Source organism: Pseudophryne corroboree, chromosome 4, assembly GCF_028390025.1.
Source record: "Pseudophryne corroboree isolate aPseCor3 chromosome 4, aPseCor3.hap2, whole genome shotgun sequence".
Lineage (NCBI taxonomy): Eukaryota > Metazoa > Chordata > Amphibia > Anura > Myobatrachidae > Pseudophryne > Pseudophryne corroboree.
In genome coordinates this window covers 456,207,959-456,225,288 of record NC_086447.1, presented here as the reverse complement: position 1 = coordinate 456,225,288, position 17,330 = coordinate 456,207,959, and the positions used below count along the sequence as shown (strand labels likewise).

General features: G+C 41.2%; 1 protein-coding gene across 7 annotated transcripts in view; it reads left to right on the top strand.

The window, feature by feature from the left end:
• The window catches only part of EPHA7 (EPH receptor A7), a 347,251-nt gene extending 331,868 nt beyond the window's left edge, over window positions 1-15,383 (top strand). For all 7 annotated transcript variants that reach the window (XM_063916995.1, XM_063916997.1, XM_063916998.1 and 4 more), the window contains 3 exons: window positions 11,941-12,134; window positions 12,795-12,950; window positions 13,489-15,383. In XM_063916995.1, the coding sequence (XP_063773065.1) occupies window positions 11,941-12,134; window positions 12,795-12,950; window positions 13,489-13,603 (465 nt within the window). In that variant the 3' untranslated portion in view covers window positions 13,604-15,383. The remainder of the gene's footprint in view (window positions 1-11,940; window positions 12,135-12,794; window positions 12,951-13,488) is intronic.
• The last annotated feature ends 1,947 nt before the right edge of the window (window positions 15,384-17,330 follow it).

The following is a 17,330-nucleotide window of genomic DNA, read 5'->3' as shown; positions in this document are numbered from 1 at the left end:
CGGAAGGATGTTCTCAGTAAAGCCGTTTCCTCAATGTTTCAGGCTAGGACAGAAGTAACGGCAAAGCCTTTCCGCCGTGGTTGGCGTATTTCTGTGTCTTGGTGTGAATCCAGGATGGTTCCTATGGAAGACTTTCTGCTAGGTCGTTCTTATCCATACTTACAAGCCATTGTGGATGCAGGCCTACAGTTAGGCTTCATTTTGGGGCAGTATGGCCTTGTTATTTTCTAAAAAAAAAAAAAAATGTCTCTCTTGGAAAGAGGTCATGCTATTGGCTTCCAGGTAGACAGAGAGGACTTGTGAACTCGGATTGTAGTTCTACCAAAGAGTGGTTTCTGGGTTTCGCAGAAAACAGTCTATTTTTGATGCCGGTGGTTCCTTCGGCATTAGCTGATTCAAAGTCTTTCGGTGTTACCGGGGATTTGAATATTTAGGTTGCCAATTTGGCTCAGTTTGGAGAAATAGAGGCTCTGTTTCTCCGGTATGCTCCCAACATGCTTGGGGCGACTGCAGTATGCTGTCTGTTTAACGCTGAATCGGTGATACGATTTGGCATGTTGTTCGATGGTTGGATTGCCGTGACCGAAGTCGGTCGAAGCCCATTCTAATGGAAAGATGGGCTCTTCTTGGGCGGATGCCCGAGGAGTCTAGGCGGTTCAACTTTGCCGAGCGGATTATTGGTCGGGATCAAACGCTTTTGCTATGCTCTACGAGTTTGATACCATGATTGTTGGGGACCTTTTTGTTTGCTCATTCGGTGCTGCAGAGTCGTCTGCACTCTCCCGCCCGTTTTGGAGCTTTGGTATAAACCCCATGGTCCTTTTGGAGTCCCCAGCATCCTCTAGGACGTATGAGAAAATAGGATTTTGGTACCTACCGGTAAATCCTTTTCTCTTAGTCCGTAGAGGATGCTGGGCGCCCGTCCCAGTGCGTACGGTATCTGCAGTTAGTGTTTTTGGTTACACCGTGGTGGTGTGTCTTCTCTGTCAGGTGGTTGCTACCGTTTTTTCATGCCATGGCATGCGGGGTCTTATTTTTGCTTATGTGGACACACGGTTTGTGTTGCATATTCTCTCAACATATGGCTGTGTTTTGTTCATGCTGTGGGCTGGTATTCTACTGAATGCCACGTTCTACGGTGTGTTTGAGGTGTGAGCTGGTAGGACACTCACCGTGTTTATAACAATAAATTCTTTCCTCAAAATGTCCATCTCTCCTGAGCACAGTTTTCTAACTGAGGTCTGGAGGAAGGGCATAGAGGGAGGAGCCATTTCACACCCAGTTTAAGTCTTTATAGTGTGCCCAGGCTCCTGCGGATCCGTCTATACCACATGGTCCTTTTGGAGTCCCCAGCATCCTCTACGGACTAAGAGAAAAGGATTTACCGGTAGGTACCAAACTTATATATATATATATATATATATATATATATATATATATATATATATATCTCAAAAAAATAAGGGGAACACTAAAATAACACATCCTAGATCTGAATGAATGAAATATTCTTATTAAATACTTTGTTCTTTACATAGTTGAATGGGGTTTACTACGGGTGGCCGGCGGTCGGGCTCCCGGCGACCAGCATCCCGGCGCCGGGAGCCCGACCGCCGGCTTACCGACAGCTTGGCGAGCGCAAATGAGGCCCTTGCGGGCTCGCTGCGCTCGCCACGCTACGGGCACGGTGGCGCGCTACGCGCGCCACACTATTTTATTCTCCCTCTATGGGGGTCGTGGACCCCCACGAGGGAAAATAAGTGTCGGTAAGCCGGCGGTCGGGCTCCCGGCGCCGGTATACTGAGCGCCGGGAGCCCGACCGCCGGCAAACAGAAGACCACCCAGTTGAATGTGCTGACAACAAAATCACACAAAAATTATCAATGGAAATCAAATTTATTAACCCGTGGAGGTCTGGATTTGGAGTCACACTCAAAATTAAAGTGGAAAAACACACCACAAGCTGATCCAACTTTGATGTAATGTCCTTAAACCAAATCAAAACGAGGCTCAGTAGTGTGTGTGGCCTCCATGTGCCTGTATGGCCTCCCTACAATGCCTGGGCATGCTCCTGATGAGGTGGCGGATGGTCTCCTGAGGGATCTACTCCCAGACCTGGACTAAAGCATCCGCCGACTCCTGGACAGTCTGTGGTGCAACGTGACGTTGGTGGATGGAGCGAGACATGATGTCCGAGATGTGCTCAATTGGATTCAGGTCTGGGGAACGGGCGGGCCAGTCCATAGCATCAATGCCTTCGTCTTGCAGGAACTGCTGACACACTCCAGCCACATGAGGTCTAGCATTGTCTTGCATTAGGAGGAACCCAGGGCCAACCGCACCAGCATATGGTCTCACAAGGGGTCTGAGGATCTCATCTCAGTACCTAATGGCAGTCAGGCTACCTCTGGCGAGCACATGGAGGGCTGTGCGGCCCCCCAAAGAAATGCCACCCCACACCATTACTGACCCACTGCCAAACCGGTCATGCTGGAGGATGTTTCAAGCAGCAGAACGTTCTCCTTGGCGTCTCCAGACTCTGTCACGTCTGTCACATGTGCTCAGTGAGAACCTGCTTTCATCTGTGAAGAGCACAGGGCGCCAGTGGCGAATTTGCCAATCTTGGTGTTCTCTGGCAAATGCCAAACGTCCTGCACGGTTTTGGGCTGTAAGCACAACCCCCACCTGTGGACGTCGGGCCCTCATACCACCCTCGTTGAGTAGTCACATGCACATTTGTGGCTTGCTGGAGGTCATTTTGCAGGGCTTTGGCAGTGCTCCTCCTGTTCCTCCTTGCACAAAGGCGGATGTAGCGGTCCTGCTGCTGGGTTGTTGCCCTCCTACGGCCTCCTCCACGTTTCCTGATGTACTGGCCTGTCTCCTGGTAGCGTCTCCATGCTTTGGACACTACGCTGACAGACACAACAAACCTTCTTGCCACAGCTTGCATTGATGTGCCATCCTGGATGAGCTGCACTACCTTAGCCACTTGTGTGGGTTGTAGACTCTGTCTCATGCTACCACTAGAGTGAAAGCACCACCAGCTTTCAAAAGTGACCAAAACATCAGCCAGAAAGCATAGGAGCTGAGAAGTGGTCTGTGGTCACCACCTGCAGAACAACTCCTTTATTGGGGGTGTCTTGCTAATTGCCTATAATTTCCACCTGTTGTCTATTCCATTTGCACAACAGCATGTGAAATTGATTGTCAATCAGTGTTGCTTCCTAAGTGGACAGTTTGATTTCACAGAAGTGTGATTGACTTGGAGTTACATTGTGTTGTTTAAGTGTTCCCTTTATTTTCTTGAGCAGTGTATTATACATATATATATGTGCACCGGACATTTTTCGGGTTTTGGTTTTGGATTCGGTTCCGCGGCCGTGTTTTGGATTCGGACGCATTTTGGCAAAACCTCCCTGAAAATTTTTTGTCGGATTCGGGTGTGTTTTGGATTCGGGTGTTTTTTTACAAAAACCCCTCAAAAACAGCTTAAATCATAGAATTTGGGGGTCATTTTGATCCCATAGTATTAACCTCAATAACCATAATTTCCACTCATTTTCAGTCTATTCTGAACACCTCACACCTCACAATGTTATTTTTAGTCCTAAAATTTGCACCGAGGTCGCTCGATGACTAAGCTAAGCGACCCAAGTGGCCGACACAAACAGGTCTGTGTACATTTTCGGTATCGCCTGCCTAGAGAAATGGAACCTAGATGGTATTTGGTACCGGGGACACGGTACCTCAATCAAGTCTGTAGTTGCCTGTGAATTAATGGTGGATAACGGAAACACGTTTCTCACCGCCCAGGCTGCCAAGGCCTGAGTTATCCGCTTTGCAGCAGGATGACTGCTGTGATATTTCATTTTCCTCGCAAAGGACTGTTGGATAGTCAATTGCTTACTGGAAGTAGTACAAGTGGTCTTCCGACTTCCCCTCTGGGAGGACGATCGACTCCCAGCAGTAACAACAGCAACGCCAGCATCAATAGCCGTTACACTCAAGGATGCATCGGAGGAATCACAGGCAGGAGAGGACTCGTCAGACTTGACAGTGACATGGCCTGCAGGACTATTGGCTTTCCTGTGTAAGGAGGAAATTGACACTGAGGGAGTTGGTGGTGTGGTTTGCAGGAGCTTGGTTACAAGAGGAAGGGATTTAGTGGTCAGTGGACTGCTTCCGCTGTCATCCAAAGTGTTTGAACTTGTCACTGACTTATGATGAATGCGCTGCAGGTGACGTTGAAGGGAGGATGTTCCGATGTGGTTATCGTCCTTACCCCTACTTATTACAGCTTCACAAAGGCAACACATGGCTTGACACCTGTTGTCCGCATTTGTGTTAAAATAATTCCACACCGAAGAGGTGATTTTTTTTGTAATTTGACCAGGCATGTCAATGGCCATATTCGTCCCACGGACAACAGGTGTCTCCCCGGGTACATGACTTAAACAAACCACCTCATCATCAGAATCCTCCTTGTCAATTTCCTCCTCAGCGCCAGCAACACCCATATCCTCATCCTGGTGTACTTCAACAGTGACATCTTCAATTTGACTATCAGGAACTGGACTGCGGGTGCTCCTTCCAGCACTTGCAGGGGGCGTGCAAATGGTGGAAGGCGCCACCTCTTCCCGTCCAGTGTTGGGAAGGTCAGGCATCGCAACCAACACAATTGGACTCTCCTTGGGGATTTGTGATTTAGAAGAACGCACAGTTCTTTGCTGTGCTTTTGCCATCTTAACTCTTTTCATTTTTCTATCGAGAGGATGAGTGCTTCCATCCTCATGTGAAGCTGAACCACTAGCCATGAACATAGGCCAGGGCCTCAGCCGTTCCTTGCCACTCCGTGTCGTAAATGGCATATTGGCAAGTTTACGCTTCTCCTCAGACGCTTTTAATTTTGATTTTTGGGTCATTTTACTGAACTTTTGTGTTTTGGATTTTACATGCTCTCTACTATGACATTGGGCATCGGCCTTGGCAGACGACGTTGATGGCATTTCATAGTCTCGGCCATGACTAGTGGCAGCAGCTTCAGCACGAGGTGGAAGTGGATCTTGATCTTTCCCTATTTTACCCTCCACATTTTTGTTCTCCATTTTTTAATGTGTGGAATTATATGCCAGTATCAATAGCAATGGCCTACTACTATATATACTGCGCACAACTGAAATGCACCACAGGTATGGATTGATAGTATACTTGACGACACAGAGGTAGGTAGAGCAGTGGCCTACTGTACCGTACTGCTATATATTATATACTGGTGGTCAGCAAACACTGCAAAACTGAAATGCACCACAGGTATAGATGGATAGTATACTTGACGACACAGAGGTAGGTAGAGCAGTGGCCTACTGTACCGTACTTCTATATATTATATACTGGTGGTCAGCAATCTGTGCAAAACTGAAATGCACCACAGGTATGGATGGATAGTATACCTGACGACACAGAGGTAGGTAGAGCAGTGGCCTACTGTACCGTACTGCTATATATTATATGCTGGTGGTCAGCAAAATTATGCACTGTACTCCTACTATATACTACAATGCAGCACAGATATGGAGCATTTTTCAGGCAGAGAACGTATAATACTGGTGGTCACTGGTCAGCAAAACTCTGCACTGTAGTCCTCCTATATAATACTGCTGGTCCCCAGTCCCCACAATAAAGCAGTGTGAGCACAGATATATGCAGCACACTGAGCACAGATATGGAGCATTTTTCAGGCAGAGAACGTATAATACTGGTGGTCACTGGTCAGCAAAACTCTGCACTGTACTCCTCCTATATAATACTGCTGGTCCCCAGTCCCCACAATAAAGCAGTGTGAGCACAGATATATGCAGCACACTGAGCACAGATATGGAGCATTTTTCAGGCAGAGAACGTATAATACTGGTGGTCACTGGTCAGCAAAACTCTGCACTGTACTCCTCCTATATAATACTGCTGGTCCCCAGTCTCCACAATAAAGCAGTGTGAGCACAGATATATGCAGCACACTGAGCACAGATATGGAGCGTTTTTCAGGCAGAGAACGTATAATACTGGTGGTCACTGGTCAGCAAAACTCTGCACTGTACTCCTCCTATATAATACTGCTGGTCCCCAGTCCCCACAATAAAGCAGTGTGAGCACAGATATATGCAGCACACTGAGCACAGATATGGAGCGTTTTTCAGGCAGAGAACATATAATACTGGTGGTCACTGGTCGGCAAAACTCTGCACTGTACTCCTCCTATATAATACAGCTGGTCCCCAGTCCCCACAATAAAGCAGTGTGAGCACAGATATATGCAGCACACTGAGCACAGATATGGAGCGTTTTTCAGGCAGAGAACATATAATACTGGTGGTCACTGGTCAGCAAAACTCTGCACTGTACTCCTCCTATATAATACTGCTGGTCCCCAGTCCCCACAATAAAGCAGTGTGAGCACAGATATATGCAGCACACTGAGCACAGATATGGAGCGTTTTTCAGGCAGAGAACGTATAATACTGGTGGTCACTGGTCAGCAAAACTCTGCACTGTACTCCTCCTATAATACTGCTGGTCCCCAGAATAAAGATATTTGCAGCCCCCTGAAAGTTCTGAAACAAAGTGAGAGGACGCCAGCCACGTCCTCTCACTATCATTTCCAATGCACGAGTGAAAAATGTCGGCGATGCGCGGCTCCTTATATAGAATCCGAATCTCGCAAGAATCCGACAGCGGGATGATGACGTTCGGGCGCGCTCGGGTTAACCGAGCAATACTGGAGTATTCGAGTATGCCTCGGACCCGTGTAAAATGGGTGAAGTTCGGGGGGGTTCGGATTCCGAGGAACCGAACCCGCTCATCACTAATAAATATATATATATATATATATATATATATACACACAAAGAGACTCACAGCCAGCGTATATCAACGTTTCAATCTATTGTCAGATTGGCTTCAGGATACAATAAACACACACATGTACAACTTACTAGAACTTTATACCCGTCACCATGTGGAAGCAGGATGGCTGTTCACGCCGGAGCTCCGGCAGTGTCCCGCAGAGATGACGACGTCATCGCGTATGAACGCGACGCACGTCCTCCGTCATAGTGTCCCATCACCATAGCAACCAGAAATGCCTCACAGCACTAGAATAACAGAGAATCAATATTTGACAAAGGCACTGTCAATGGTATATACCTCTAGCCATGATTAACAACAATGATTAGCCATATTAGCATGATCAAAAATGCCATACATAAAGACCTAGTCATGGAGGTTAAAAACAGGATAATGTAAACATCTCATTTAGACCCCTGGGTTGAACAACATCCAGACGATAAATCCACTCGTTTTCACGTTTAATTAGTATTGCATCCCGATCACCCCTTCTTTTAATGGTGGAATGTGATCAATCATGCGATAGCGTAAACTAGGTATATTATGGCGTGCCTCACAGAAGTAGCGAGCAACATGTTGCTCACTATAGCCATTCTCAATTGCAGCCTTTAGGGCTGATCTATGGGCCGCCATTCTTTCCTTGAATTTTCATTTGGTCTTGCCGATGTACGACAAATTACAGGGGCATATTATTTTATATATTACAAATTAACTCTCACATGTAAGGTAGTATTGGATACAATATTTTTTCCCTGAATGCGGGTGATTGAAAGAATCCCCCTGAATCAAAAATTTACAGGTGGTGCATGAACATTTAAAACACCCCGGTTTCTTCTTTAAGAAGTTTCTTGAAGTATCCAGTACATTAATACTGGAGATGTCAGATTTATCTAAATGATCACGAAGATTTTTAGATCTAGAGTAACAAGACATCAAACTCATATATGATAATTGTAAGTCTAGATCTGACGAAACTACATGCCAATGCTCTTTTGAAATACGGTTGATTTCTGATGACATATGGGTATATTTATTAACCCAAGGCAATTTTTTCTTTTGAGTTATAGATTTTTTGTCTGCCTTATACAACAAAGACTGACGGTTGTGGCATAATGCTGATGTTTTGGCATTCTGTAACAAGTTGAGAGAGTACCCCCTCAACATAAATTTGGTAATTAGGTCATCAATTTGGATGATCGCTGTATCTAAACAACTGTTGATAGGCAAAATACGTATCCTTACTCTCAGATGATACATATTTTGCGTATCAACAGTTGTTTAGATACAGCGATCATCCAAATTTTTACATTACACTACTGGACATTTGGTATAGTAGCGTAATAATTGCCTGCAAGAGATATATTGTACGTTATATTAAACTATATTTAGAGAGTATGACTGTGTTATAACAATAGGTCCATAATTGTATTAAAAAATTTATTTAGGTCTTCTATATTAGAGATAAGCTGTTCTGTTTGGTTGCAAACCGAACACACCCGGGGGGTCATTCCGAGTTGATCGCTCGCAAGCTGCTTTTAGCAGCTTTGCACACGCTAAGCTGCCGCCTACTGGGAGTGAATCTTTGCATAGTAAAATTGCGAACGAAAGATTAGCAGAATTGCGAATAGACACTTCTTAGCAGTTTCTGAGTAGCTCCAGACTTACTCGGCATCTGCGATCAGTTCAGTGCTTGTCGTTCCTGGTTTGACGTCACAAACACACCCAGCGTTCACCCAGACACTCCTCCGTTTCTCCAGCCACTCCCGCGTTTTTCACAGAAACGGTAGCGTTTTTTTGCACACACCCATAAAACGGCCAGTTTCCGCCCAGAAACACCCACTTCCTGTCAATCACATTACGATCACCAGAACGAAGAAAAAACCTCGTAATGCCATGAGTAAAATTCCTAACTGCATAGCAAATTTACTTGGCGCAGTCGCACTGCGGACATTGCGCATGCGCATTAGCGACTATTCGCTCCGTTGCGACAAAAAAATAACGAGCGAACAACTCGGAGTGACCCCCCCGATCTTTGGGGATCTGAGTAGAAGAGAGTCCACCAGCTTGTATCACTTTTGGGAATCTGAGTGGGATGAGTCTTTCCTTGAGTTCGGAACTCTGATTTAAAGACTCATCCCTCATGATTTCAAGTGCCATTTCACATATGTAGATTATATGTTAAGGGTGTGCATGCTTAACTTGAAATGACTGGAAATTAAGACTATATTAATAAAACTATAGGAACAAAAACTGGTCCAACTTGCATGATTTTACCTGGTTTTTTATTGATTTTTAAAGAAACCCAGATCCAAACCTGAACCCAAAGTAATTGAGGATGCTTTTGTAAAACAAAAACACGACAATGATTTACAGATATGTCCTCATACATCTTGTCTCAATACACCATGCAGCGGGATATATATGATGGGAATGAGCTGAAAGATCCCGTGTAACTCTGCAAGCGTTGAGCATCTTCTTTTTTTTTTTTTTTTTTTTTTATTGCATCTTAGTTGCAATCAATTTGACTAGGATGCACCAGGAATCAATGTTGATTAATTTGATATGCAACACTTTTATATCTGTGTGCAACAGAGTCTGTATATGAGGTCCTACAGAACTTGGAATGAAAAAAAAAAACATGTCCGCTGCATCATAGTACTTTAACAGAGTCAGAGACTCGGTCACATACTTATCAAATTAATCAGCAGACGAAAATTATGCCAAGGCTTGCAGATATGGCATACCAAGAGGAGCTGTTTGGCATGATTGCAGCAAGATGTAAGGGGACACATCTGTAAAACCAAAACACGGCGTCTGTGCACATCTCAAAAAATTTTTAAATATATATATATATATATATATATTAACAAATTCCCACCGTAGGATTGAGCAAGATGTGCATACTGTACATTGGGACCATCATCATCATCATCCGCTATTTGCCCCTAACCACTCACAAGCAATATGGTTTTCTCATGCATTTTTGTGGCTTTTTCCACTCTGCTGTGTTTTGTTATTGTGCAAAGAGCAAATTATTTTCTGTAAAATATATTTGAATTCTTTATCCAAAGACGCTTCTATAAAGTTAACCATATTCATGATACCCAGGTGCTGAAGAAAGCAATTATAGTGACTCAAATCTTAATTAAGTTGTGAGTCACCTCTGGAAATTTTGGGCAGCAGAAGGTGGTTAAGATCACCTCAGGATGCAATTGGATTTGTAACTAACATGGGTGTTAGTTATGGTACATGACACCCCAGCATACTGGGAAAGCTCAGGGGATGGGGAAAAAAAGATTACCACTTTAGAAGAACAGCTACATACTTCATTGCTAGCTCTTTATACTTGGCAAAATTAGAGATGCTGGATTTATAATTTCTCTTTTTTTTTGGTTAAAAAATGTCAAGCCATGACAAATGTAACTAGTAATGATGGAAAAAAACTCATTTTGTTAAGTTTATTAAACCCTTTCCCAATCTAATATTGCTGAAAGCTGCACAAGCCAGAGTTGTTCTTAAGAAAAAATGTTCTTACATTAGCCACGTAAAACTGTACAGCTTTCTGAGTAAAAATCTATTTTATTTATTACATAGTTATTTAATTTGATGGAACTGCCAACATGATGTCCGTTAATTGGAGCTCACCAGTCAGGTTGAAACAGTCTTTTGTGTCTGTCTTCCCACAAGTCAGTTTCAGACAATCTGTCACTGCATGATATTCAGGAGCATGAATACTGCACTACTGTTCTTACAGGGTCTTTGTAACACAATGTCAGTGACATGAAATACCTTATCAGATCAACCTTTTACATGTCCTTTTGATTGATTTTTTCATTGTCTTTCTACTCTGGTCTCCAGGGCTTAATGAAGTATACAGTAGTGTATTTTAACCTAACCATCATATTTGTAGTTAGTGATTTCTCTATGGTGAAACCATGGTCAGGCATAAAAACATAGTAGGAATGCATTAAACTTGTTTTATTGTGTTCAGTGGGCTTGAGTCCGTGGTTGGGGGTTTGTGCATTTCTCTTTATGATGCTGCTTGTCAACTGTAACTGGTTCAGTTATAGACAGATTGTAACTCTGAAATCGTAATTCTTTATTAGATGCATTTCTTGTTTCCACCTTTGCTGCCAATGATGCATGGTATTTATTTTCAACAAACATTCTACCAGGGTATTCAGCTTCCAGCAATGTGTGGTCACAACACAATGTGTGACTGCACACTTCACCGCTAATTATGGTGAAGCAGCATTGCCGAATCCCCTGTGCACCTCCTATGGGGTGAGCTGAAATTTCTGCAGTGTTGGTGGTTGCAAGTTGCTGGAGAAAGCGGTGAAATGCTGTTTCACTGTGGCCATTTCTGCATCATGAATTGCCACCTAAGACTTGATTAGTGTTATATAGTTGGATTGTGAAAGGTGGAAATCAGAGCTCAGAAATGAAGATTCCAGAACTTTTGCTGTAACAAGTTACCTTTAGTTTAGTTACAAATTTTGTAATATATGATTTATTACTCGTCCATTTACACTAGGGGGGATATTTAATTAGCCACTGTATTTTTATTGTACTCCATCGGGGCTATAATAATAATCCCTGCAGTCAGCACTGATCAGGGATTTTGTAGGCAGGAGAAACTAAACCCCCAATAACCAGTCATTCTTTTCTGAAACACGACCGCGAAAACACGCACGGTAGGTCCATAACTTTTCTCGGATTCTGTGTTTTTGCGTGAAAATGTAAATTGTTTTGTGCTGAACAAACGGGCTAATGAAATAGACTAAAGAAATCACAAAAACACTCATTTTTTTCACGGATGAAAACTATTTGAGTTTAATTGAATGTCGTCCCCCCAAATGCACAAATATGGAAATGTTTACTGGCTTTGTGGTGACTCTGAGGAATGACTTCATAATTGATGTATTCTGTAAATGCTAGGAAACCTATAGGGATTTTTTTGTTAATCAAAATGTAACACAGATCTTGCAGCTATATTACACAAAGAGAAATAGACATTAACATTTTTTTTTTTTTTATTAGGTTATAAAAGCTATTGAGGAGGGTTATCGGTTACCTGCACCAATGGATTGTCCTGCAGGTCTTCATCAGCTAATGTTAGACTGCTGGCAGAAGGAGCGTGGAGAAAGGCCTAAGTTTGAACAGATTGTTGGTATTCTAGACAAAATGATTCGAAACCCTAACAGCTTGAAAACTCCAATGGGAACTTGTAATAGGTAAGAGTTTTCCATTCAGTGCCTGTATACTCTTATTAGATTACATTGTAGCTCATGTATATTCATAAATACATGAATTAAGTTCCAGTAGTTGATTAACGTTTTTGTTTAATGTATTCTTGTTTAGTTTGCTTTAACTCGTGATTTTGAGTCTCCTCTGGTGACAAGATTCAATAAATGATTTTGTATACTGTACTGAACACAGAAAGCTGTTACTCAGAGTTCTGTAAGATTACTAGTACTTGAAAAGAAACAGTTTAATTATATTAACATTACAGTAGTTACCAGCCCGTGAAAATGACAGTAAAGGGATCAGTATGATTTTCCGGCGGCCGTCAGTATACATACAGCGGCATCCTGGCAGATGTATTAAGCCTGGAGATATGATAAAGCAGTGATAAATGCAAGGTGATAACGCACCAGCCAATCAGCTCCTAACTGTCAATTTACATATTTGAGCTGATTGGCTGGTGCATTATCACCTTGCATTTATCACTTCTCCAGGCTTAATACATCTGCCCCAATGTTTTTGTAGCACAATCCTTGCTCTGAGATTGGGATATACAGTATGGGCTGTGCTCTATTAACTTTATATGTACTGTACTTCTTGCAAATCACCAGAACATAGAATCTTTAGTTTGTTTGGTTTTGAATTCCCAGACCTGTAAGCCCACTTCTGGATCAGAACACCCCTGATTTTTCTGCATTCTGCTCAATTGGAGAATGGCTCGAAGCTATTAAGATGGAACGATATAAGGAAAATTTCAGTTCAGCAGGATACAATTCCCTTGATGCTGTTGCCAGGATGACTATTAAGTAAGTTCAGAATAAATATCATGCCTGTACAAGTTATGTGTTTTTGTGTGTGCACATACATATATGTGTACATCTCCCCTTGAAGTCAGACAGATGAAACGTGTTGGGTGTACCTCATGTGACTCTCCATACTAAAATAAGAAGAAATCTCTCTTTTTTTTTTTTTATCTATTTTTTTTCTCTTTTATTTCTTTATTGAAATGTATTGAAGTTTATGGTTTGAATTCTTTATTAATATTCAGTGTCTTGCAACTTCCCTCCCTCTATTTTTAGTCCATTTCATTTTATAGTTGCATCCTTTTATCTAATTTTTTTATTATATGTGGAAATAAATACGTATCTTTTTATGCTATTTCTTCATAGATATTCATTCAGACACCGTTGGTTGCCGATACCCCTATCCCCCCGTATAGAGATAGATAGATAGATATATATATATATATATCTATCTATCTCTGTGTGTGTGTGTGTGTGTGTGTGTGTATGTATATATATATGTGTGTGTATATAAAATGAAATGGTCTTTCTCTCTCTGCAGTGATGTCATGAGCCTAGGAATTTCGTTGGTTGGCCATCAGAAGAAGATCATGAGCAGTATTCAAACTATGAGAGCACAAATGATACATCTGCATGGAACAGGAATACAGGTGTGATAGACAGTCCTCCCTAATGAGGGAGGTAAGACTGAGACAATAGCACTGGCCTTTACTTCACAAGAACTGCTGCTGCTAGAATCAGCTCAGTGAACTGAGTTCTCTTTACTATGGCTTTTTGCAGTAGATAAAAACCAACTAGATCCTCAAGCACCTACAGACTTCAACTCCTAAGTGCCACCAGACATTTCCTAAGAGAGAAATTGGATCATACGCACGTGGCAAGCCTAACAGCAGTAATAACAAAGTACTACCTGAAAACAAGAACAAAATAGAGCTCTCTAACCTCCTTTTTGCCCAGTGGACTTTTTAAAATGTACTGTACATAAATAATTTTAAAAGATAAAAAGAATATATTTGTTGGACAAAATCACAAGATTGTTGGTAAATACGGCAAACTATTTTCCTTAAGCTGTGTTTTATTATATAATCTTATTTTTTAATGTGTTATTCTCCTTAGATTTTTTTGAGGGGGGAGGAGATTGATCTATTTAATTGCACACATATTAGGAGACTAATATTAGCATGGTTTAAATTATAATTTAAATGCTGTTATTCAGGCATTTTACTTAGATATCTATGAAGACATTGGTAAAATCAACAGCAGGCAAGTAGAACTCTGCAGGTTAATATCTGTTTATTTTTAGATATTTTCTAAGGACTTGCTGAATATAAAGCAATAATGGCACTCTTATGTGGTCATGGCACCTTTGATACAGAAAACACAGTAAAAACATTACATCATTAAAAATTGCTAAAATTGAGAGTTATTTAATTCTCTGAAAAAACAGGGTCTCCAAAACTACATACCAGAAACCAGTACTGTAAAATATAAAGCCTTCCCTTTGTGAATGTCAAGATCAATTAAAAAAAAAAAAAAAAAGACTTGTGGCAAAGTCACTGTCGAAACCTTTCACTGCCTGCAATTAAGTGCAAGGTGTCCGAAGAATCAACAATTTGTTTTTCTTACAACAATAGATTTGAAATAGCCAAATTATATTTTGTACAAGATCTTGTTGAATGCACTCCATGTTTGATTGTACAGTTTGATTTTATATTTAGCATTATATATCAGGGTGAAAAGGGTAGCTCTTTTGTTTACCATTAAAGAGTAAGACATCTTAAAACACACATGATTAGCTAAATTGTATCACAAGGTATTTAGGATAGACTTTTTATAGATAAATATCTGATTGGAGGAGGTTTTTGCCTTTTTTCTGTCTACCGGAAGCAATAATAAATTGTGTCTTTCTAGATATTCCCTTTGTGCATATATTTAGAGTAAGAGATATATTTGTAAAATATGTTTAGATGGTGGACCACCCATCGTGTAGAATTGTGTCCTTTCGAACAGATTCGGGTAGTTAAAGAAAGATCCCAGGGATCGATCAGAAATTGGTTCCCTTTGATTATGTGGGCATCCACAGAAATTGTAAATGTCTCAGTGTAAAGTGTGTAAATTTTATTTATACTGTCTTGTTTTGTATACACATTTCTCTGTAGTGAGCTCTGAATACATTGAAAATGCACTATATTTTTCTATTTTACTTGCAGAGATTCACAAAACAGGTATTTCAATGCTACATAATGTATTTTACCATATAGGACCAAAGATGGCTGCAGAAAACACAAATGGATATTCTCTTCAGCTTACTTTACTTTCCAGTCAATTTAATTCTCTGTACATTGTTATTTTATGACCTTATATTTATTTGTTAGAAAAAAAAATCATTTCAAAGATGTTTCCTTTAAAAAATAGTAAAATACATTTACTGAATTACCATTTCATAGACACTTCCATTTGTAATCTTTGTAATAGACTGTAAATATATTTTTCGAACTATAATGTAGTCTGCTGGAGGATTATTTGTGTTTCTCTTTTATGAGGCCACCCAGGAACAGCTTTTTATCAGGAAATCAAGTGTGATAGTATGAAGTAGTTCTACCCAGCAGGGTCGGTATTTCAAGACACGCATGCTGTGAGGTGGCCGAAAGTCATTTTATAAGCCTCATGATAGATTCAACAAACAGAAAAGGTTTTTGTTTTTTTTAATACCAGTTTTTTTTTATACCAGTAGTTCAAAGTGCCATCGACAAATGAAATTACAGTACAATGGGCATGAAAGCACATAATGAGGAGAGATTCAACACAGTAGAAATGGACTAATAAGTGAGTAGAAAATATGGACCCCACAGATTTTGCAGAAACACTTTAGGCCCATACACACATGCCGATAAAATGAGCGACGTCGCTCATTTTCCCCCTTCCTGTAGCGATGTCGCTTATTTTATCGGCAAGTGTGTATGCCGCCAGCGACGACGATGCGCGGCCCCGTGGGTCGGCAACGTTCATCGCTGTTGCCAGTGCATGCATGCAGGATCTGGACTGTCGTCCACGACCTGCATGCAGGGCTGGCGGAGACATGACGTCACTGACAATATGACCGCTCATAGTGTATACAGTCAGCCGCCGACCAGCAGGCCTGGGAGGGGAAACATTAGACGACGACGCTCACCGAGCGACATCGTCTAATGTGTACGGACCTTTTGAATATCACCATTTGTAGAAATGTTGCAATTCATTAAATTGGCTAGAAAAATACATTTAAGTGGTTGTCAGTTGAGCTTAAAGATTGTTTCAAATAGCTATTTACAAGAATTTATAAACTGCAGCTACATGAGAGAAGCTTGTTTGTTCCATTGCTAAGGTTAAAAACAAAGCAAGAAGCAATTTGACGCTAGATCATTTTGGATTCATTTTTATATTCATTTTAGTTTCCCTTTATGTATGCTTATAATCTAAATATATACATTAAACATGTCATTTATGAGTAGTGGCACATATGGCAGCGTCTTACGAGGTCTATTTAAAAAATAAAACATGTTAATGAAATATGGCTCCTGGAATCATCATGCACTTTTCCATCCTTTGGGTCTAGAGTGGCAGCCTGGATGGTGTAATGGTTAGCATTACGACCTCACAGCACTGGGATCCTGGTTTGCATTCCCACCATGGCCCTAACTGCATGGAGTTTTTTTTATATTCGCTACGTGCTTATGTGGGGTTTCTCTGGGTACTCCAGGTTTTCTCTTACACTCCAATAATATACTGGTAAGTTAATTCACTCCTGACAAAAATTAATCCTAGCCTATCTGTGTATGGTAGGGAATATAGATTGTGGCAGTGACTGATATGTAAATGGGAAAATATTCTCTGTAAAGCACTGTGGAATATGTGTGCACTATATAAATAACTGATGATAATAGTTTACCTGGTGGAACAATAAAACTTCACCTACAGACATATTGTTTCACCTACATTTAGATCAGTGGTTTAAGATGGGAGTTTTCAGATTTGCTGAGTAGTAAGCTCTTAAGGTTGGCTCTGTCCCAGCACTTGATCTGTAAAGGGGCCTACACACTGGGCGATGTTTTTGACCATCGATAGTATCGACCAACGATGTTATCAATTTACTATTTTTACTACAAACTGGACGATGTCGATGGTCAATTTGGACAATATGAGTGTACATACATATATATCGTCCAAATTGACTCGCATGTATCAACGATGATAGTTCAATGATAAACTATTGAGGGCACGTGCATTGTTCATCGTTTGTGCATCCACACTGAAAGATATGAATGATTTATCATTAATTTATGAACGATATCGATTCACATCTTTTAAGATATCGTCCAGTGTGTAGGCCTCTTTATCGTTCAC